Source organism: Caenorhabditis elegans, chromosome IV, assembly GCF_000002985.6.
Source record: "Caenorhabditis elegans chromosome IV".
In the NCBI taxonomy this organism is placed as follows: Eukaryota; Metazoa; Nematoda; class Chromadorea; order Rhabditida; family Rhabditidae; genus Caenorhabditis; species Caenorhabditis elegans.
Window position 1 is genome coordinate 11,751,155 of NC_003282.8, and position 23,046 is coordinate 11,774,200.

At 34.9% G+C, this 23,046-nt stretch overlaps 5 protein-coding genes and 1 pseudogene across 11 annotated transcripts; 1 reads left to right on the plus strand and 5 right to left on the minus strand.

Moving 5' to 3' along the window:
* The first annotated feature begins 295 nt into the window (after positions 1–295).
* On the plus strand, positions 296–1,791 carry T12A7.7 (annotated as a pseudogene). The gene is made up of 5 exons: positions 296–499; positions 558–900; positions 1,176–1,409; positions 1,455–1,647; positions 1,694–1,791. Coding segments are annotated over exons 1-5 (1,072 nt in total).
* On the minus strand, positions 1,751–3,274 carry scl-18 (SCP domain-containing protein). Its single transcript, NM_069827.3, has 4 exons — positions 3,074–3,274; positions 2,375–2,693; positions 2,207–2,322; positions 1,751–1,929 (listed from the first exon to the last, which is right to left on the minus strand). The coding sequence occupies exons 1-4, from the start codon at positions 3,217–3,219 to the stop codon at positions 1,833–1,835; spliced, it is 678 nt and encodes a 225-aa protein (NP_502228.2). The 5' UTR covers positions 3,220–3,274; the 3' UTR covers positions 1,751–1,832.
* Positions 3,275–3,688: 414 nt separating this feature from the next.
* T12A7.10 (uncharacterized protein) lies at positions 3,689–3,949 on the minus strand (the record flags this gene model as incomplete). Its single annotated transcript, NM_001268657.3, has 1 exon — positions 3,689–3,949. The coding sequence occupies one exon, from the start codon at positions 3,947–3,949 to the stop codon at positions 3,689–3,691; it is 261 nt and encodes an 86-aa protein (NP_001255586.1).
* Positions 3,950–4,106: 157 nt separating this feature from the next.
* On the minus strand, positions 4,107–4,853 carry T12A7.9 (BAR domain-containing protein). The gene is made up of 4 exons (NM_001268658.2): positions 4,697–4,853; positions 4,506–4,644; positions 4,277–4,463; positions 4,107–4,225 (listed from the first exon to the last, which is right to left on the minus strand). Exons 1-4 carry the CDS (start codon positions 4,814–4,816, stop codon positions 4,120–4,122), a joined length of 552 nt encoding a protein of 183 aa, NP_001255587.1. The 5' UTR covers positions 4,817–4,853; the 3' UTR covers positions 4,107–4,119.
* Positions 4,854–5,221: 368 nt separating this feature from the next.
* On the minus strand, positions 5,222–9,957 carry T12A7.2 (EGF-like domain-containing protein). 3 transcript variants are annotated; one of them, NM_001380469.2, is made up of 7 exons: positions 9,831–9,907; positions 8,113–8,242; positions 7,966–8,068; positions 7,630–7,854; positions 6,465–6,792; positions 6,313–6,402; positions 5,222–5,804 (listed from the first exon to the last, which is right to left on the minus strand). In NM_001380469.2, exons 2-7 carry the CDS (start codon positions 8,218–8,220, stop codon positions 5,561–5,563), a joined length of 1,098 nt encoding a protein of 365 aa, NP_001368169.1. In that variant the 5' UTR covers positions 8,221–8,242; positions 9,831–9,907; the 3' UTR covers positions 5,222–5,560. The 3 variants fall into 3 exon arrangements, with proteins under 3 accessions (NP_001368169.1, NP_502229.2, NP_001263795.1); NM_069828.6 differs by having other exon boundaries at positions 5,223–5,804; positions 6,313–6,408; positions 9,831–9,910; NM_001276866.3 differs by having other exon boundaries at positions 5,227–5,804; positions 6,313–6,414; positions 9,831–9,957.
* Positions 9,958–17,466: 7,509 nt separating this feature from the next.
* lips-5 (Lipase) lies at positions 17,467–22,588 on the minus strand (the record flags this gene model as incomplete). Of its 4 annotated transcripts, none has more annotated exons than NM_001268660.3 (9): positions 17,474–17,806; positions 18,424–18,500; positions 18,685–18,726; positions 18,876–19,044; positions 19,638–19,768; positions 19,813–19,967; positions 20,161–20,243; positions 20,971–21,069; positions 22,294–22,485. In NM_001268660.3, 9 exons carry the CDS (start codon positions 22,480–22,482, stop codon positions 17,720–17,722), a joined length of 1,032 nt encoding a protein of 343 aa, NP_001255589.1. The 4 variants fall into 4 exon arrangements, with proteins under 4 accessions (NP_001076706.1, NP_001255589.1, NP_001255588.1 ...); NM_001268659.2 differs by having other exon boundaries at positions 17,490–17,806; positions 18,694–18,726; positions 22,294–22,588; NM_001083237.3 differs by lacking the exon at positions 18,685–18,726 and having other exon boundaries at positions 17,467–17,806; positions 22,294–22,482.
* Between the last annotated feature and the right edge of the window lie 458 nt (positions 22,589–23,046).

The window sequence follows — 23,046 nt, forward strand, 5'->3', positions numbered from 1 at the left end:
AGTTAAAGCCATTGGTCTGGTGATTGCACGATTTTTACGTTTCTACAATCAATTATTAGCTTCACAAGTTGTTTCCGTTTTATATGTTACCAAAAATAGAGTGAAGAAATCTCTGAATACTTGAAGTTTTTTGATCGACCAGACATAAACTTAACATATAACTGTGTGGTGGGGTATAATTATATTCTGATTTCCGTTATAATTTGTCAACAGCTGTCAAAAATCTCCGAGCAATGATAACTAAATCTCGATAACCCACTCACTCACAGCTAGCCATTTGTTTCCAATTTCCCGTATGAGTTCGCCTTTCTTACCGGATAACGAAAGCTATTATTCTTCTTATAAAGTTCAAGCGGAACTCAATAGTTATTATAAATTATCATGTCATTTTATACCATTTCTCACATTACCAATTTATAGAAGCCTTTTATTGTGTGTATCATAAATGTAAACAATTCAGTCCAAATTATGTGAATATTCTGAAGTTTCATCTGTTTTTGTAAGTTGGTTTTGAGATTCAGAGATAATAAGTTGAGACTTTTAAATTTATTTTTCAGACACTTGTTCGGTGAAATATACTGGACAGTCCTCCTGATTCCAATAATTATCCTTCCAAGTATTGGAATTTCTACAGAAGGATTTTTGAGTGATTTGAAAATTGATGGGAGATACCAGCTATTTGTTATGTGTGGAATACTACAACTTAGCACTACCACAATGATTCACTCATTGATTTATAGACTTAAATTTGCAATTCCTCCAGATGCGAAATACAAAACATTGGTGAAAGTTGCAGCTGATGTTCTGAACGCGTTCTTTTACTTAACATCGGTTCTTTGTACATGTGCCATTGGATATATGAACGAGGATCAAAAGTTTGCAAAGAATAGAATAATTGAGGTTAGAAACACTATAACAAGGGTTGTACATGATTACAGGATCCAAGTGGTCGTGAAAATGTGTAAACTTCGGCCAGCGGTCATGTAAAAATAATTCATTAATTTCCCACGATTTCTGAATTAATTTTTGATGAGAGTAATGGATTGTTTTTCGGAAATATCGACTAGCAGTCTAGGTTCACAGATCTTCACAGACACTCATCCATATTCAAATAAGTCCTGTAAAAAAAACAGAAAATGACTTATTGATTTTCATAAATAAAACTTAAATTTTAGAAATTTCTAGTTCCGCCTCCAAACCTTTGGGATGACAACTATGTGACAACTGATCGAGAAAACCCAAATCTCAAGTATTATATGTATGTAACGGTTGTAGAAATAATAATACTTTCTATCAACGTCATTGCCGTTCCTGCTATTGCTTTTCATTTTCTATCCAAAAATCGAACTGAAAAATCGGAAAAACTTGCCGAAGCTCACCGACGAACCTTACAAGCTTTGATATTTCAGGTATTTTATTGGTTTTTTTAAACTATAAAAATAAAATATTTACAGATGACAATCCACTTCATTTTCCACTTGGTCCCCCTAGTTTGTTTCACCTGGGCAATTATTTTCAGAACAAATAATGTTATATTTTTAACGCTTGGACTTTTTATCTGGGCGTTGCATGGAGCAGCGTGTACAGCTGGAATCATTGTAGTGAACAAACCATTTCGATTGGCGACGAAAAATCATTTGAAATATTGTAGGTTTCAGAAAGTTGGACTTAAACTCATAATCCTTTATTTCAGTGTTCTGTTGTCTGCACGGTAAAGAATCCCAACCGACAAGTGCGTTCAGAAGAAAAGATTCAACAACTGTTATTCAAAAAATTGATTTTTCAACCTGATATTGTTTTAATTTGGATTTATATAATTAAATTCGTAAAAATCAAATACAAAGTCCAGTTCTCTTATCACATTTCTTGCTCTCGCACTTTGAACATGGAGGTCCTTCCAAATAGATCGGCTCATTCAGATAATTGCCTCTGGAATATTTGTTTAACTTTAAACTTAAAAATATAGCAAAGTTATGCCAGAAGACTTTAACTCAAGAACAAAAATCGATTTATGCCTGCCTCGCGCCTATACGCTTGCCTACTCTAAATGTTTTTCAATTGATCTTTCAACAAAATAATTGTAATGAGAAATGCGCCTGTAAACAGTGAAATTTACTCCAGAAATCAAAAAGTAGGCAGTAGGCAGGCACACAAGCCTGAAGCCGTATATGGAAACTCTTCTTTTCCGTATAGAATTTAAACTCACTTTGGCCAATAATGACATACGACACAAATCTTTGTAATAGGCCTTCCTGTTCTTTTGTGAATTTCTTTGAAGTGACTCACGGCACATCCCATTTGATATGTGTCAGCCCAAACCATCTGTGAACCTCAAGAAATCAATAAGAGACTACAGAAATTGCAAAATGTATACCTGAGTAGCATGTCCAACACCGCTTCCAAACAAATCATTCGTTAAAATATTAGAATCCCAAAATTTTTCGCGAAACTCTTTTATCCACGAGAGAGCAGCCATTGGCCCGTATTTATTAAAGTCTCCAGGTCTTGTAGACCAATGCCAAAATAAATTCTCTCCAATATCAGGGATAAAAGAGTGTTGTGATGGATTCTTTTGAGCAAATGAATATGCGGATCTTTCTAGCGTGGCATTCCACACAAATTTTTTAATATTTGAACCTGCCGCTCGTTTAGTGTGACGTTTCGTGACAAAGTTTCCAAACGCCAATTGTGATCTAAAAATTATCGCTAATTGAGAAACTAAATACCTCTGTGCCTACTTTGTCGTTAGAAAACAAAATAAGTTACCGTATTTCCTCTATTAGTATCGCACCCAAGTTTTCAACTTATTTTGACAGCCATTGCCGTTTGTTCTATGAAAAATTGCTTACAAATAACATATGTATTCCTTTTTAATCTGTTGTGTTGTAGTTGATAATTAATTGAAATCTTTAAAATGAACCTAGATATAATCTGCCAAAGTAACATAATTGGGTACAATACTGATAGAGGGAGCACAGTATAAGTTTTTTGCTCTCCGAACATAATCAGACAAAACTGTTTCAAAGTTCAATTAAAAACGAAAAGGTTCGATTACAAATTCTCAACAAAAAACCTGATATTATTATGATGATCTAGAACATCTTGTTGTCCTTTCCTACTGAATATCGACTCAACACCTTTGTGTAACTGAACTATTGTAAGAAATAAAAGAAGGAATCCCCTCGTGATAACTGGAGAATAAAGTTTGATGCAATGCATCTCGCTCGCCAATCGTAAAAATTGAGTCGACGGTATCTTTTATAGTTTACGCTTTATTCCGAAATGGCTCTTTTTGACTGAACCGTAAAACTAATCGCTTTTTTGTGTTGCGCACGGCCCCCGTGATTCAGATGGAATGAATAATCAGACAAACAGTGGTGGTGATGTTTAGAAAAGGCGGAACCAGGAATTGAATGATTTGTTTCGTTGATTCGAAGGAGCTTCCTGTTGGAACAATAGGGTCTGCCTTCAAGAAGTCATACGTCTGCCTTGTGCCTCTTCAATTTCCCACCAAAATGTAAATGAGTTCGCTGTAGGTAGAAGCAAATTTTTTAAAAGACTTGTCTGCCTACCACTAAAATCTTGGATCATAATCTTTCACCCAAATTGTTTTCAATCAATTTACAAAGGCCGCTGAAAATAAGATCTTCAAAAATGAATGCTTTATTGAATCAGTATCATTAACAATTTACCCCCTCGGAACGTAATTGTTGCAGTATCCATTATCACAGAAAGCAACTTCATTTTCCATAAATTCATGTTCACAGTCCTCATCACTTCCACATTTCTGTGCATCAGGCGGGATTGGCTGGTTAGGATCACGAGTTGGACGAACGTCGGGGTAACGATTCCGTGGAGCAGTGAACGGAGGATTAGTGAGACAGGGACCCACTTGACATCCATTCACGTTGAAGATTACAAAGACGGAAAGCAAGAAAATAAGCCGCATTGCAGAAGAATTCACCGATGGGAATGAATTTCAGGATTCGAAGCAGCGGACGAGTTCGCAAATTCCCATTTTAATGGTCTGGGAACCGATAGGAGAGTATACGGTATCTGGGAACTGAAAAGAAATTACAAATCTCACAAAAAAAAACAAATATTGGTTCACAATAAAAATCATTTATTGGGAAGTTTCATCATACTCTTTGTTTCGGCTTTCACTTCGTATACAGGAATTGCATCGGCCATGGCGCTATGATAGGCGATCTCTTCGTCATGAAATCTGAACTTGTATTACATTTTGAGTTTCAACCGGAAAGTCGGGTAAATTTACTTGAGAACACATTCGGCATGGCTTCCCTTCTGCTCGTTAATCGACTTTTTGATAAATCCAATCATCTTCTGACGACAATCATTTTTATATGTTTGAGACTTTGTGGTTGCCTGTTCTGCCTGCTCCGAACGTTCTTTGTGTTGTTCTGTGACAGCATCTTCATATGATTCCATCGCCTCCCAGTATGCTGAATAATCTATTATCTAACAAGTCAGGAGTTTTAGCTTACTTTTCCGAAGTTTGGCATACTCCCAGTAGTCTCCACCGATGAATTTCGTCAGGGGTTTCAAAGTTTCCAGCTGTTTCTTCACGTGCTTCTCCTGTTCAGCATCTAAACTGAGAAGAGTCTTTGCTGCAGGCTCAACGCTCTGTAAAATTCACTTAGTGGAAAACAATACTCCACTGCTTTTCGTGCTTTACCTCAATTTCCTTAACCTCAGTTTTTGAACCCAACTTCCTTCCTTGTCTGTTCACCACCTCATATGTTTTGAGGTACTGCGCAGCATATCGATAATTTGGCGAAGTCTTGAAAACATGCATCAGCTCCCTTGCATGACTCGCTCTTTCCACGAGCTTGTATATCAGGGCTTGATGAAGTTGATCAGCAACAGTCTTTTATGAAAATCTGAGCTATGGGAATATATACAGTTTCCCACAGTTTTGCTATGGAAGCGGTCTTTTATGGGAATTGGAAATACGAAGAGATCCTTTTTTGTAGGCACGGAGGCAGGCTTTTTTCCTGTACGTTAGACCTAATTTAGGTAAATTTCAAACGAGTTTCTTGTTTTTTAGTTTAGTGTACGTATACTGTATACTCTTACACAATCCTGAAGTAAATTGTAGCTTTTTCCCTTTTGCAAGTTCAGAACCTCTTGCCCTCAACTGAATGTATGACGAATGTTCATTTCTTTTCTTTTTCCTCAATATCCCCTCTCTAATAGAATCAATTTGAATGAAAAAACCTTCATTAGTTCAATTTTTCACATTTGTGTCACGTGAATATATCAACAACAACACACATAAACTATACAAATACCCGTCATAAATTCGACAAAATCGGGAGAAAAATATGGCTAACTGCAACTCGAAAAACGCAATCGTATGGGATGTAAACGGGGAAAAGGGAGGGAAGGAAACGGGAAAGAAAAATCAAAAAAAAATCGGTTTGGTCTTTTGCTTTTTGCTTTTTTGTAAGTAAATTTGAAATACCCGGTAATCGTACAACAAAATGATAAAAAGAGGAAAAATCATCATAAAAAATTCAAAAAAAAAAAACACTAAAAATCATGTGGATTCAGTGTTCAATTCTGTCGTTTCTTCTGTTACTATTTCATCTGAAGATGTAGGAATTTCTATCGTAACTCCCACATCATCCTTGGCTTCTTCTGATTCTATTTCCTCTGCGATAACATTCTCAATTTCAATTCGTGTCGCTTCTTCGTATGTAGGCGGGGTTTGAGCTTCAGCGCTGTTGAGATCATCTACCGATGTGTAACTTGGTGGAGGTGTAGCCAATCTGTGTACTCTTCTGGAAATTGTTTTTGGTGAAACCATGGCTAATAAAATTTAAAAATAAGAATATAGTTTTTCTACGTAGGTACAAAAAAGAGTATCCAAAAATCAATAAAGCCTGAAGCCTACAGGCGAGCCGATAAGGCGGGGTAGTAAGCATAAAGACGTGTCACTTCGAAGTTTTGCAACATGGAATTACGTACATATGTATCATTTGAAAAAGTATTCGAAATGCAAATTTATATTTATTTTATGATTTTTCATCATTTCGTTGAGCTTCTCAAATTGGCGGCTGCTTGCTTAGAACTTATGCCTGCCTAGTGCCTACCTACAGTGGTCAATTCCCAGCAACTTTTAAAAAAATAGTCTTTGAACGTTTTAAACATTACTCTTGCCTGACAAAAAAATAAAAAGTCGATCTACTATAAAAAGGAATCCTGCTCGATTAAACATACCTACTCTCAAAATCCACTCACGCACTCCAAAAGAACTTTTCAAAAAAAAAAAAGAAGAAGGAAACTCACGAATTAGTACTTGACATTGACACTCTTCCAGGTGCAACAATTAATGCTCTATCTCTGGGAACCCATGATCCACCACACATATAATCATGTCTGCATCTGGAACTAGATATAAACTCTTTATTTTTAGCCGTTTCAACTTCTGATTTACTCACCTGAATGGTCGATTATTGTTCGGATGGAATACTCTGTACCATGTCTCTTCGGTAACCGGGTTCATAGCCGATCGGCGACGATGTGCTCCAACGCAGAGCAATCCAATAGTGATAATGCAGAATGAGAGGCCAGAAAGTGTCAATCGAGAATTCACGGAACCGCGTTTTCTGATCACTTCGTCACATTGAATGGTTGGAACTGTTCCGTCACAAATTGTACAAGCTGGCCCGGTGAATCCTTCATAGCACGCGCACTTTCCATCAAAGAAATGGCCATTTATACACTTTTGAATAGTACATGGACGCCCGAATAGACATTCACATAATCCTGAAATTCTTAAATTTAATTTTTAAAAGTGTATGCCTTATGCAAAACAAATTCCAGGATCAATCTTTACCCTGACACCCTCATAAAAATTTCTAAACGTATTACCCTTTGCTTCCTTCTTTCTTCATATAATTTCCTGTCTATTAGATGAGGGAGACGTGAATTTTTCAACGGAAGAAAATGTTGATTTATTTCCAAAAAAACGTTAACGAGAATGTCACATAAAAACTTGAAAGAGTTGACGTCCCGAGGAGTACTTTGTGTTTTGAATCTATGCATGTAAGGACTTCGAGTCCCATTGTAAGTACGGAAGAAAAAGAAGCGTGAACACTTGTTTCGTTTGAATCTTTGGTAATATTCTTCAAAAAGAAAGCTGTCAAAATTTTAGAAAGATCCAGAAATGTTTTCAAAAAGCAAAGCCAGGGGAAGTTTTGATTTTCAGGCTTTATTGCCTATTTGTAGCCACAAAAACGCCTACTGCTCGTCTTTTAGAAATTTTTTTTGATGCAATAATTCACAATTTTTATGGATTTCTTTCTAACTATAAGTAATAAAATGTGAGATTAGTAATTCAAAACTGAAAACTCAACTTTGAAACAGCTGAATTTTTTTGTTTTTTTAACATAGAAGCTCTAGTTTGACTACTCTTCTTGACTACTAATGTTTCAGGCCGCTTTGAAGGCAGGCAGGTAGGTAAATCATCTTATGTCTACATGGAAGGTTTATATATTTTCTGTAGTAAAAAATTTAAGTCGTTTTCGTAAAATATTTTTCAGAACTATTTATGTACATTAATTCTAACAGAACGTTTTCACAAAAGTCCAGAAATCCTCATACCTGATGTTTTGTTAACAACTCCTGAATTGCATCTAAATATACAATGCTCTCCAACCCAATTCGATGTGCACACACATCGTCCCAAAGTGTGATTGAAGTACCCGTCGTTCATACAAACCGGCGTTTCACATTTATCTCCAGAATACCATCGTGTGCATACACAAGAACCATCGGTTTCATTTGTCACTCCTCCATGTCGACATGGATCAAATCCCAAGTTGTCTTCTGGAAATTTTATTTGAACTTTTGTCGAAAAAATATGAAAGTTTAGAAATTTTTGATTAGATGCGAAATTAGTTATTTTTCGATGTTCTTCTCTCAAAAAAAAAGATGTACCAATGGATGCATGATTTTTGTATATTTCTTGCCAATCCACTTGTGCTTGTCCCTTCATTGCATACTCTGTATGTGCATCATTCACAATCATTCCATTGTTCGCCTAAAACCACTTTTTCATTATTTTTCCTTCACAAAAAAACGAACCAAATGCGGAGGCGTTGTTGGCATTAAGGAGAGGAGATAGATTAGAGCAATGATGATGACAAGCATCAGTGGGCCAACCCATAGACGCGACGACGAATTTGACCTCATTATGTATGTCGAGTGCGGGAATCTGCAAAAAAGTGTTCGTATTTGGGTGTACAGTAGTCTTTATTTAGGGGAATAGGAGGGATCCGATTACAAAAAAAACTTAAGCTCCCGCTTACATGCTTCGAATTAGTTCTGAGGAAAAGAAATATTGATTAGGCGTATTTCCTTACATGGAAAAGTTCTAAAGTTGTAAAATATTCCAGTCAATAGAGCATAAAACATATAATTTGCAACTTATAGATAATTATTTTTGGCAACTATTTGCTACTAGGCTTTCAGACCTAGGTTGAGGTGTGACAGGGGCGCTTCTAATCCGACTCTTAACCCTTCTTGTGCCCTAAGATGCTCTCGGGCCAGATGCACCTTCTCAAAAATTTGTTCGTTTTTTTGGTTTGAATTCTCCAATGCACGAGGTCTATTTTAAGATTCTTCTAACCTTTAAATGAAATAATAACAACAACCAAAATATAAAAACGACCATCGAAAACACAAATTCACGTTCAGATATTTTTCTAATTTAAATATGATGTCAGACAATCGAACGTGGGAGCACTTTTTTAAAGGAAAAAATTGTAAATAATTCAAGACTGAAAAGCATGTGTGTTGTTGTCTTTTCCGCCTATCTCCCCATTTTCAAGAAAAGGGCTCTCCCGAGAATTCGAAATTAGTGGGTTTTGCTTTTCCGGAGAAACTGGAAAATGGCTCATTTTCAGTCAAATCACATGATAGTTGATTAGTAAGGAAACGCGTTTCTTGAAGAAAAAAAATGCAATTGAATTGATATTTGATGCAATAGAAGAAGAGAGCTTTTATTTTGATTAAATTTTCCAAATACACATGAAGGAGGAAACTAATGATTCTAAGTGCGTGGGATGATGGCTGATAACATATTTCCTGTCAAATGTTGTGTGCTTTTTCGAAAGATTCATAAAATATTAAAGAACAAACATGGAAAATTTAACCAGTTCCCATTGTTCTACTTTAAAATTGTGTATCTCGGTTATTTTCGAGTTAATAAACTTTTTTAATACTAAAATAATGACTGATAGAGTTAATACGGTTTATTAAATGTTGCCTATTTTTTTCGATTTTAGAAAAAAATCGAAAATTCTGTAGAACCTTAAAAACTATTGTAAAATTAGAATTATCAGTTGTGATATTTCAACATTTCTGAAGAAAAAATAAAAAAGAGAAATCATTGAATTTCTAACTTTGAAAATAAAACCGAAAAAGCTATCAAAAATATTTCCAATTCAACACGAAAAATCAGCTGACGTTTTGATTTTAAAAGATAAATGGCAAAAGATAAGAAACACTCGAAAGTTCTCGAGCATCTGAAATGTTTGTAAAAGATCATTTTGTAACAACTTTTTTTTTTAACAATCGGAATTTGGAAGTTGAAAATTCTCGTCCCACTAAAGTTTGAAAATAAAAAATTAGAAAATTTTTGACTTTCAGAACTCATTTCGTTTCTTTCAAAAACCGACCTTTGCCCGTTTCTTATCAGTAATTTTTCTGCTTTTTATCATAATCAAACAATCAAGAATATTACGTAGATGTGGCATGTGTTTCCATTTTTGAAATTTTTTCCATTTCCAAAAAGAACTCACCTCGGGTTACGTCGCCGCGCGTCGAGCGAGAGGAAGAATGTGGTTATGATGATGTTTTCGGATGAGAGTTTGGTAAAACTCTGAAATAAAAAAAAACAAGATTCGAGGCAAAAGTTTTGGTGCTGGTGGTGTGGTAGTGGTGAAAAGAGCGGTTTAGTGACGGAGGCCGGAGTTGGGGTGCCCGAGAGGAAACGGGGTGGCGAGGGAAAAATGAGAAAAGAGAAGCAAAAAAGAAAAAAAAGAAGAAGAAGAAGAACAGCAAAAGGCGAAGAAAAATGAGCAAAATAGAGGAAGAGCCGGAGAGGATTAGAGAAAAAGAGACAGAGAATGAGGAGCAAACATCAGATGAAAAGTCCACAGTAATGGAAACGTGTGGTTTTTACCTACTGTCTCTTTACTATTTGATGAGGTAAAGGTCACTCTCTATTTGTTTTCTTCAAATTAAAAAAAGAAAGAAAACGCGCGTTTCAATTCTCTTTTGTATCAAAAATTGAGCACTTGCTTTTCCTTGCTCACTGTGAACAAATCGGAGAATTTTTTAACTAGAATTATCGCGCAAATTTTGAGCACCCGGCACAAAATTGACTACCAATTTGCTCCAAAATAAGCAAAATAGGTAGTAGGCAGGCGTACATATGTCATCAAGCAGAAATGTTTTCGCATCAAGTGCAAACTTACAAAAGAAATATCAACAGTTTTGATAACTTTTCAAAAAAAGCTCTCTGTTTGTAAGTTGTGAAACAGATGGATTTCAAAGTGGAAAAGTCAAATTCATGTATTTTGTTTTTAAAGCGTATTCAAACTGTTCTAAATAATTATTCTCAAGAAAATCTTCAAAAATATTCTGATCTTTAAGATCTGAAACGAAATGGAAATCACAACATTTTCCAACAAAAAAACGCTGGCCGCTGCTGGTGTTCAGTAATTGATAACGGACACCAGCAGGTTTTTCAGTCGCGGAACTAAATTATGACGTGTTTTTCTGTGTTGGGTAGGTAAGGTGATGGATGCGAGTTGTGGTAAGATGGAAGAAAAAAAAATGAACACAAATTTTGACGAAACAATACGAGGAATTTTATTTTTAGGAAGAAAACGCCGAATTGCTGAATGGAGGTTTTCTGTTTGGGACTGGGTTCCAAATTGAATTGGGAAAGGGTTTGGTGGGGGTACGTACTGAGAAAAAACAGAGTGTTTGGAAGGGAAATTCGCATATTTCTGGCTTATTGTAGTTTTGTACAAATACATTCATAGATCAAAGCACAATGCCGTAATAATAAAAAAATATATTTTATGATTGTATGAACTTTTCCTTCTTCAAAGCTTTTGTGATTTTTAATCAAACTTTTTGAAAAAAATTATTGTATTTTGGATTTTTCAATAAGAAAATACATATTGCTGAAATCTTGATTTATGAAAAACTGTACAGCAAGCCCTGCACTGATTTTTATTTTATTTTACATGTATTATCAACTTGTTATGTGAATGCTTAAAAAGCGAATGAACAAATAAAACTTTTAAAAAACTGTTTCTTGATATACAAATCATTTTTAAAAAAGTTTTACATGTTGCACAAATGCACAAATGTTCTGGTTCAAAAATTTGTACTTTTTTTGATCGCTATAAACATGGAACATTAGGTAACTTTAAATCCGGCTCCAAGGTGACATATGTTTTTCAAAACTTATTTCAGAAAAATAGCTATAAAAATTTTGTGCAACTCTGCCTTCCCTTCTACATTAAATCCCAATGTTGCAAGGTTGTCCATTTTTGTCGAAAAAATAAAAGTAGGGCAACTTTTCGACACATGATGTCCCAAAAACATGTAATGGTACTTTGAGAGTTTATAGCTCAGCGTGGAGTGGCCCGAAAATTTTGATTTTTGTTTCTCCCCCTTTCAAAAATCTGTCCCAGTATGGTCATCAAAACGGGGTTGAACAATTTTGCTCCGGGAGCCCACGGGAGTCGGAAAACTGAAGCTACTTCATTTTGGTGGATGTGTTAGTACTGGCAAAAAACCACTTTTAATTGATGCAAAATTCGAGTTTTTCTTGGATCTTTTCAAAACTTGACACATAGTTAGGCCTGACGGAGCCCGATTTTTTGAGCCATAATTCAAAATATTTGACCTACTTTCGAAAATGTAGGCCATCATTAAAGTTTTCGAAAAACTAAAAAGATGAACATTTATTTAATCGACGTGAAAAACTGCCTTGCCTCTCTCTCTCTCATGGTTCGCTCATTGATGTGAGTTGGATTATTTTCATTTCTTACTTTTTCACGTGAACATTTTTATTTAATTTTTTGAACAAAAAAATATTTTTAAGAAAACTTTACACAAACTCAAACAATTGTATTTTCCCTGCTCCGTCCTGGCCCGTTCTTGGAGCAATCAATAGCTAATCAAGTGTTGCTTCTTTTAACATTATCAAAATTTAAAATGGTCGTAACTCAGTCAGTTTAGGTCCAAAATGATCCAAATTTTTTCCAGCTTACCAACTTAACCTACTGCGAAGCCTAGCGCACTGTGTGCGCTAGTCTGCCTCTTCCTATATTAAATCCTGAAGTTGCATACTTGACAGAAATAAAAAATAAGGGCACTTTTTCGACATGGGGTGTCCGACAAAAATGTACAAACTTTGAGCTTTAATAACTTGGCTCATAGCTGGCGCTTTTGCGTTCAATAAGTGCGAATGACTCAAAAATAGTTGCCCCACCATGGTCATTATTGAGGGGATTGGTTTTGGGAAGGGTAGAACACTGATTTGCGCGGGTTTCTGGAGACTGCGAAAATTAAATATTTTCTTTGTACTGAAGAGTTTTATATTTTTCAATCCCATACGAGCAGTTTTTCTGGCATTTGGTTCCAATTTGAGCACAAGAGAGCACTTCGAATTACCAATTTTTTGAAACTATTTTGAAAAAAATTGACCAACTTTCCAAAATGTAGGCCATCATTCAAATTTTGCAAAATTAAAAAGATGGATTAAACGTGAAAAACTTTCCTACCACTCTCTTTCTCTCTCTCTCTCTATTTTGGGGATGAATTCGATCATTTTCATTTCTTATTTTTATAACGTGAGGAGAATTTAATTTTTAAGATATTTCGAGATTTTTACTTTTTCTCTAATCCTATTGAAAATCGGACCAGGGTTGTGCGGCAAATTTGCCAAAATTGCCGAGCTCGGCAAATTTCGAACTTTGCCGCACACGTAAAAAATTTGGCAGTGCAATTTTGACAAAAACTATTGGTAATTTTTGAGATAATTTTGAGATTTGCGCACTATTCGAAAATTTAAACCTCACTTCCAGCTAGGCAGGCCGGAGACCTGCGATGCTATTGTATTTCACTCAAACCCAAAAATCAGGGACTAGGGCCGCCTTCTTACTCTTAGAAACTTTAAGCCATTTCTATCCCTACCTCCAGCAGAGCAGGCCGGAGGCCTCCTATGAGACTACGTCTGTTTTTGGAAAGGCCAGTTAATCCGGATTGAGGGCCGCAGGCCCAAATACACATAGAAGTGTTGGACAATCGTTAAACCTACTCTAAGCCCAATAAATCAGGATGAGTGCCGCAGGCCCGTATACACTTAAAAAAGACCCAGAAAAAAAATTATCTTCAAATGGCCATGGCTCAGTCAATTTTGGTTCAAAAAGATCCAAATTTTCCCCAGTTTACCAACTTAATGTACTGCGAAGCCTAGCGCGCTTGACGCGCTAGTCTAATAGAGAAAATGCGGCAATTTGATCAAAAAGCACAGCATTTCAGAATTTTATTTTCAAATTATAAATGTGCTAGTCATGTTACTTTTTTAAAAGAAAGCATTTTTGTAAGTTAAATAAAAATTCCAAAAACTTACAGAACTTGGCATCCATTAAAAGATACCTACAAAAACTAAGAAGTGAGCTGCCAATATTTTTAAATCACTGTCCCGTCCTATAACTTTATTTTAACAGTTTGTTTTTTAATCAAAGTGTATAAACTTTGGTGCATGATTTTTTTGATTTTTATTAGTAAAAGCATTTGTTTTTCAGTTCAAAAATAATCTAGATATAAGCTGTATAAGTTAGAGCTCACAACCAATAAACATCAGGGTTTTCGATTATTAGTTTTTTAATTTTTAAATTTGACTCCCAGATGTTGCATTTCAAAAATTCTGTGTCAAATTTGTTTTAGAAACTGGAATCACTATGGAATCACTGAAAAAAATCACAATTTCACAAAAAATTTCGTCCGACTTGCCAGCCTCAATGCCAGCCGAAAGGATAAGATTCAGTAAACTTCTATCTTCGAAGTTTTGTTGTTGCTTTTCTATGCTTTATTGAAAACACGAGGATATCCGTCAGGGTGCGAAGGTTAACTAGAGACACACATTTCTCACGTCATTCGTTAAGATCACGTCATGAATTGAGAAAGATTTCACTTTTTTAAAAGTTCTAAATGATTTATGTGTTTTACGAAATGACTCGTAGATTTGAGATTTAGGTAGAGAACTTTGATTTGACTTATTATTCATGGTTTGATTTGAATCAGGAACATGAAAAACAAAAGGAGCTTTTTCAGAAAATGGAGATGAGGTGTTTGGGAAAAACAAAATAAAACGAGGAAACGAGGAAACGAGATGGACACGGCGGGCGAGAAAGAGTATGCGGGGGCGCGGGGGGCTCTTCACGCAGAGCACACGCTCACGAGAATAAATCGATAATGAGCTGACTGAGAAGAAGCTGAATTCAATGATGCGGGTAACTAGATGGTTAGTGACACGCAGACATGTTGAGAGAGAGAAAGAAGGAAGAAAACATTTGCTTTTCACATATGCTAAGCTTCTTCTTCTTTAAATTCTTAGAAAGGACGGCGGGGCCTCGGACGAAACTCATCGTTTTCTGCTTCAAAGTATTTTTTTATTGGAATACTTTTCGGGTATGAAATGGAAAAAAATGGAAACACAATTAGACAACGGGAAGAGAAAAGAGAAGAAAAAAAACGGCAAGAAACGCTGGCCTTTTTTCGAGAGGACCATTAGAATTTCAATGAGTTTTTGCAGAAATTTTTCTTGCAGCATCGCCTAAAAGCCTGCGTCTTGAGAAAGATTGGATATACTTTGGACTTTCTAGGAATCACTGATTGTGTTAATTATATGTTAATGCAAAATAAGTATGCAACTTTTCTATGCGTCATTGATTTAACGGAATTAACGGAATGAGAAACCACAGTAATTTTTGAAAAATTGAAAGCCTTTGAGCTACCATTTGGATTATCTGAAATTTTACAAAAAAAAAATTATTATTATTATTAGAACTATAATAATTTAGTCATTTTGCTGCGTTCAAAGTTTTTTGAGTTATAATTCTTGACGAGTTTTAGAAAACTACCGGAAATGCTTAAAAATTTGATTATTTTTTAATTCAAAAGCAAATTTCCTATCATTTCAAAATCCACAAAGTTAGTCAAATGTATGGAAAAGTTTCCCATAAATTTTACTTGATTTTGTTCACTAAACATTTTATAAGAACCCTAGCCAAGACGTTTTAATAAAAAATTAAGTCGACTTTCGGATATAGTCATCATTCAATCTCATGAACACCTCTTGAATCTTGATAGTATAGAGGAACTTTTCTGTGTGAACTGAATATAGGAAAACAGTTTTTATTTGAACTTAACTGCGTTCTCGCACTCAAAAGGTTGAAAATTATTTTGAAAACCCGTCGATTTATGTTTGAATATCATCCCATCAACCAGGATAATGAAATGATATTCTATGTTTCAAAACTTTATTTTTTAATGTTCTGCAGTTCATTCTCAATAGTTATGTAAATATTTATCAAATTATCTTTTACGAGGTCAGCTTTTGGATCTGGAAATCCACGGGATCTTTTAAAAAAGTATATTAACAATTAACAATGAAACAGTAAAAATATACAGAATGAAATCCTGATTAAAAAATGTTCCCAAAAAATGTTCTGCCTGTTTTCAGATAATCACTTCACGCGGCTCATTGTGACCAAGCTGACGTCACATCCTGTTTCCCATAAACAGGCTATTTCCAACGTTTTTTCATCTTCAACAGGCATAAGTAAATAACTTTAACGAATAACAGAATGAGCCTTGTTTTTCTCATTCGGAATATATATGTATATGTTTGCAAATTTGAGAAGTACCTGGCACATCTGATACATTTTTAATGAGTCTGTCTGAGTCTGTCTGTCCGCCTTGAGAGTTACTTTAAGTTGGAGAAGTGAATGGGGCGGACAGGTAAAGGGGTTTGGTAATATTTTAATTCTAAATTGTGTTGTTACACTGAAACAAATAATATAAAACATTAGTAATTACTGTAACCCAAAAAGGGGTTCTCAGAACCCAATTTCCAATTTTCCATGTTGGAATTTATAGCCTAATTGGTAATTTTTTTTTGATTACTTAAAATATATTTTTCGAAACTTTAGTATCGGAAAAGTCAACAAAAATCTAGAAAAGATGTCGTAATGCCGTAAAATTCAGAACTTCAACTCCCACTATTTTAAATTTCAATAAAAACTAAATTGTTAAAAGTTTTCAATAGTAAATAGTCTGTTTTCATATAAGTTTCTGCGTCAACGGATAGTTTTCTTAAAGTAAATGGAAATACTAGAGTAATCCATCAAAACACTTAAATGTCCCGAATCGTAAAATGAAAAAAAAACAGGGTGGCTAGGGGAGCTTCTTTTTTGATATCTCCTCCCTACTCTGCCTCTAAACGAGACGATGCTTGTTTTTGCCGCCGAGCACATATTTTTCATCCACAAACCTTTGTGTTTATCCTTCGCACTACAAGATGATAAAGAAAAGACAATGATGACGCCCTTGAGATCAAATTCAAGAGTGTCGTATATCATTATAAAAGGAGGAGAACGGGATAAGAATGAAAAATGAGCAAAACACAAAGTGCATGGAGGGAAATTACTTAAATTATTGAGTGAATGCTCTTGAACTGGAAGATGTTATGACGCAAAAACAAAAGAACGAAAGTTCAAAATAACAACAAATGTTCCAAGAATTTTTTTTGGATGAGAAGTGATTGATTTCTTTCGAAAGTACTTTGCTGGGTGATAGTTGCGGAACATGTGCAAAAAAGTGCGGAAAATGTCGGATATTAGTTCTAAAAAGGTTTGCCGAGTAATTATGATTTTCCTAATACAATCGTTCAAAACACGGGTGTGCGGCAAATCTCAAAATTTGTCGAGCCCAGCAAATCCGGCAAATTTGGCAAATTTGGCAAACAAAAATTCTCGAGTTCTGTCTGTGTCTGCTTAAACATGCTAAAACAAAAAAATAACTCAATTTTGTGTCATTTTTCTCCCTTTTTTGGTAACAAAATCAATAGTTTTGGTCAAAATTGTATAGTCAAACTTTTGATTCGTGCGGCCAATTCGGCAAATTTGCCGCACACAATAATTCCAACTTGGCACGTTTGAATCATTTTCAGCTTCGTCAAGAGACCTTTCAAATTTTCTTCACAGAAATTAGCTAAATTTCAGTATATGAATACTTCTTGTAAATCCTAATTTTTAAATGGTAAGACTAACCCCATATTACTTTTTCTTATATCTGAAAATATCTGGGTTAAAAAAGACACATTTTGTCCTAGCAAGAGTAAGTATAAAAATGCAAACTTTATATAAATATATCCTTGAAACTTTATTCACAACAGTTTCATTTTCTGTTCTTATAATTTGAGATCATTATTGCATCAACGTTTTCCGGTTTTAAAGAATGAAATCTACAGGGTTTTGTGGGAGTGGCATGAGACACTGGGAAATAGAGAGCTTTTTTCAGGATTTGGATGAGTGAGAAATGAAGGGTGCAGAAGAAACAACAAAATAATGGTAAATTAAGAAAAAAAATTGACGAATTATTATGGAATTGTTAATTGAGTAATTATATGGAATTGGTCTGCTGCTGTGTTCAGTTTTGTTTCCATATGAGTGTAGTTCTTGTAGATCTGAAAATGAAATGAAAGGTTTCAGTTGATCTATTTTATTAATTTCAAGGGATTAAAAAAATGACAGAGAGCATAAATGGATTAGCCAGATAAATTAAGTGCTATCCACAATGGTTTTTAGATTTTGAACTTGCTAACTCATGAACGATTGCGTTTTTGAACTGTGTTTATTCCGTTACAACATTTTGGCAAATAATTTCTAATTAGCCTTGAACTCACAACGAAAACTGATAGACTTTTGAATTAAACTTATTTCATTTGAAACAGGACTTTTTGAATTGGACTTTAAGAAAAAATATTTAGCGGCAGAGATGTACTACATATGAAATTGAAAAAAGTGAATCTGAAAATTTTTCGTAGCATATTTTCACTACTTTAGGTGTCTGTCAAAAGTGGTCTTTTTCAAAGATATTTGACAATTTGAGGGTTACCTACGGTTAACCAAACATTCAGGAAATTTCTTGAAAGTGTATATTTTTTGGTAAAAAAAAACCTGACTTTTTTCAAAATCTTTCAGTTAAAAAATAAAATAAACTGTTTTTTTACAAAATTGATGTTAGCTATATGCTGCCAGGTACTTGAATGCCGTGAAATTTTTGTTTTTATCCAAAACTCACTTTATTGCTATCTGAAAATGGGATCTCACTTGTCGGACGACCCCAAACCATATTTCCATCACCGATCAAGTCGTCACCTGCAACAACAAAACTACCGTAATCAAATGAATCGAAACTAAACGTGCTAGTGAAACAGAAAAACAACAACAGAAAACTACTTGTCTGATCCCTTAAATTCCCATATTTCCTTTTTCCCATATTTAAATATAAAACATATCCGTGCAAGTGTCAAACACCAAGTGAAGTCACAAATGTACATACCAAACTTACGTGACATTCTTCGCAGGTCAATTAGCTCGTCTTCTATAAATGATCAATCAGAACATTTCAAAATTTCCCTCCTATCAATTCATTAAACAAAAAATTTCGATCAAAACCCATCTTTGACCCACTTTTAATGGCATTTTGACGTCAGACAAAAGTCATAAAGTAATAAAATTAAATGTGCTTACCCATACTCCACATGCTGAAAATGTGCTGTGCTGGTTTGAATCGCGAGTTGTTGAGATCCATTAAAAATTTGGAATAAGTCAAACCATTGCATGGTGAGGGTAATGGTGACGCAGCACACTGTCCGTTCATTGGATTTGGATAACACGTTTCTCCGGGCCACAGTCCATTCTGAAATTGAGATTAATCTATAGTTATATTAGTTTATAGTTGATTTATAGTTTAGAAATATCACTTTAATTTCAAACTTTCACGGGTCGGTCTCGCCACGCTCTCAACTATCAGTGGTCTTCACAAGATCTAATATTCACTTAATTGTATTTTTCGCTCTTAAGTTAGTTTCACACTTTTGGGAAAGAACGAAAAATCAAGGCCAACATGTTCATATAGAGAGTACGGTATGTTCAACTTGTCAACTGATAGTAAGCAATTTTGATAAATAATCCATTCCGTTTTGTATCTAGATTCCTGTTGTACTAGGCTTATTTTGCATCAGAGCACAAATACGTAGGTGTTCTGTGTTGCTGGTGTAGCTAACGCTCAGGTATGCACCTATCATGAGAATTTTTTTTGAAATCCTTATTTCCAGAAGTAAAAAGTTATTTCACGAGAACCCAGGTGGCACTCATGTTTCGGCTGACGTCACTAGAATTTAGTATTGTTTTTTCTGTGATTTTCGTGACTTGTTGCTACAATTTTTAGAAGTGTAACTGGGACTGGATCCATTTTCTGATCATTATGAAGTTCTCAACTTCAGAACTTACATCATCATTGCATGTTGGCCACGTAACTCCAAGCCAGTGTCCAACGCAGGCACATAGTCCAAAATTGGCTCCAGCGATTCCCAAAATTACACGTACTTTGTTTCCTAATGGTTTCCCAATATTGCATGAACCTAGAAACATACATGTTCAGCGATCAAAGTCACTTCTTTCTCACCGTCGTCAGCATTGATGTAGCCTCCAAGAATAACTTTTCTGGCAAGAGTAACTCCCATCGAATGGGAAATTATATTAATTTGTTTTGCTCCCGTGTAATCCATTACAGCTTCCACAAATTTTCTCAATCGGAATACAGTTACACAATCATGATCCCTGAAATTTGCCAAATGAATGCTTCAATAAATTCCAGAAATTCCTAATCATCAAGCTTTTAGCACTTCATTTACGTATATGATCTTATCAGTGATGGAAAAAAACCGTACACGAACTGATAAGACTGATAAATAATATATCAACACATCAAACCGAAATCAAATCGGTTCTAGGTCAAAGAAACAAAAATTACCTCTCAACTGCCGCGGTTGTATTTGTGTTTCCCCATGATGTTCCATAGAGATGTCCCAGTGTGTATCCTTGATTCAAGAAGTACTGAAATTTTAGATTTTATTCTGGAGAAGTTTTCAGCATGAAAGTTGAATTGCAATAAACTTTTATCGCCAAGTTCAACATCAAAAAAGGTTTGACTTTCAATTGCCATGATGTTCTGACAGCAGACAACTGATTGTAAACTTTTTGCAGGTTTACTTTTGCTAATATCACGTTATGGCACAGTAATAAATTTCGAAAAAAATTAGTTTGACTTTGCTCCAGAAAGATTTTTTATTGCACTTGTTTCGTGGAAAATTCGATACCACTTATATGCAGCTTTTGCTACTACTCGAACAACGACTGGAAACTGCGGAAAATGGTTCTAATTTCAGGTGCTAGAGCTTTGGAAAATTACTATAAAAAACGGGAATATTTTATTCAGATAGTAGCATTTATAAAAGTCTGAATATAGCTATGTAATGGCATTTTTTTTGTTCCAAGTTTCAACACCAAAACTACGCTTTTTTAAAAGTAATTTTCTCATTTATGATCTATCTTTTTTAATTGAGAACTAGGCAAAATAATTCACTGTACCCTGATAGTGAGTTCACAAACACTTTTACTATCAAGAATTTCCACATGTTCCTCCGAACAATTCCTACTTCGTTGATAAAAAGGTCATAGAACACAATTTTAAACTTAAAAAGTCTTGAATTTTCGAATTGAAACCCCTAACGTTTTAATAAATATTTTCCTATCACATCTCATCCCTGTTTCAAAAACGTACCTGAACAGTTGTAGTCCATCCAGTCGAAAAGTTGTTAGCAGTAAGGGCGGCGTCCGAGTTTCCGTGAAAGAAGATTACCGGGTCTTTTGATGTGTCAAACTATAAATTGCATCTTACGTAAGTAGAACAATATGGCATTCTTAAAATATTTAATGCTTCTTGGAAGAAACACTCATTCATCAATGATAAGAAATGGAAGTTTGGTTCTAGAAGTTAACAATGTACTTGTTGCATACATCACTTGGATGATTCAGACTACGGTGTGTTTCGGACTATATTTCAATTTTTTTCGTTCAAAAACATCAGGAAGAGAGATCAAGGGCTAACCTATTGGTTAAGATGTTAGTTCATACATATGTATTAAGTGAGTCAAAAATCTAAATATAACCACTTCCTTCCGTGCGAAGTTTGCTCCTGCTGATATGTTTGCAGTTCGGAAATAAGAGAACAAACAAGTTTTGACCATCGAACTTTCACTGGTACATATTGAACGTGTGAGTATAGTTCAAACCTCAATTCAGACCTCCCTTTTTGAATGTTCGAGCACAAAATAATATTCACTAATTTGGATTTTCAAAAAGCATGTGTTTTACTCAGGTTTCAAGAAATCGAAAGGTACAGACTATGCACCGAGGTTTTCATGCACTTTGTTGATTGATATGACGCTTATGGTCTAAAACTAGGGAAAAATCTAGACTCCGTGGGATTTTGTTGTGACGTTGTGTTGGAAACTGGAGAAAGTTTGATCTCGCTGTCAAAACACATTTTCGAATCCTTTTTAGAATTCAGACTCAAACCTCACAGCAGGGTGTGTAGAAAATCAAGAGAACTTTTGCTAAAGTAATCCAACGTTCACAACAAAATATTGATTGTTTATTTCTTTTTGTTTGAAGTTTGGAAATAACTTTAATCGCCAAAAATCCTAAGATGTGTTTTTTGACATATCACAATCTTCAGATGGCATTTGAGATTTTACAAAAATTTCCAGAAAAATTAGAAAAAATTTTTTCCAAATCAAAAGTTGTTCTACACTTTTACAATAATTTTTTGATTCTAAACGTTGGATTTCCGAACCGAAATGGACAGTTTTGTAAATTTACTGTTAAGATTTCCAGCTCACTCCAATTTTCAGTTATAAAATTTTCAAAGCATTGAAAAATGAAAGCTTCGATGTCTGTTCCCATCAGTTTTTTGAAAAACAACAAATCTGACTACGACAGAGGAAACCCCCAACTGATTTTTTAGGGTTTTCTATGAACACTGAGCATTCACAGCTTCTGATTTGAAATTCTCATATCATTAGAAAATAATATAAAAACTCACATATTCCATATCACTGGACATTCCACCAAAACTTCCAGCAGTACCTAGATCTAGCCTCGCATAATCATATTTTCCATATCCATTCCTATCGAGCCAAGCATCGAAGTTCGCACTAATTGGTCCATATTCAGGTATGTCTTGTGATAAGACTGTTGATATCAAGAGTATTGAGGGCACAAGCAGAAGCATTCTGTAAAACAAGAAAACAATAAAAACTTCAAATTTCTTTAATGCTTTTATATGTGTGTTTGTGTGTACAAAGTAATAGTAGTATTCAAAGTAAGTACAGTAGGACAAGCTCCGCCCAGTCAACATTTTGGAGAGAGATTACGTAAGAACAAGAAAAGAAAAAGCGAAAAAATAAAAGAATGCCTGACGTCAAACTTCCTCCTTTTCCTCAACTGGCGATGTCGTCTTCATTGGAGGTCTGACCACAAAGATGACATTTTCAGATATTTGGGTCCAAACAACAGAACATGTTCTATTTTCATTTTATTTTTAAAGAAAACTAATACTGGTATCTATCTAATGATGTTATCAGCTATCATCAGTAGCTCCGCGACAAAAAGTCAGAGAGTCGGAGAGTATTGGAAAATGGAGACAAACAAAATAATTGTTGAAGGAGTTGAAACCGCGAAATAGTGATGATGATTCTCGAGTGAAGAAATTGGGAGGAGGTGGTAGAAAAAAGTAGGAGCAAACAGTGAAAGTTTGAAGAGTTTTGATCTTGAATATATAGAACCTCCCTCTTTT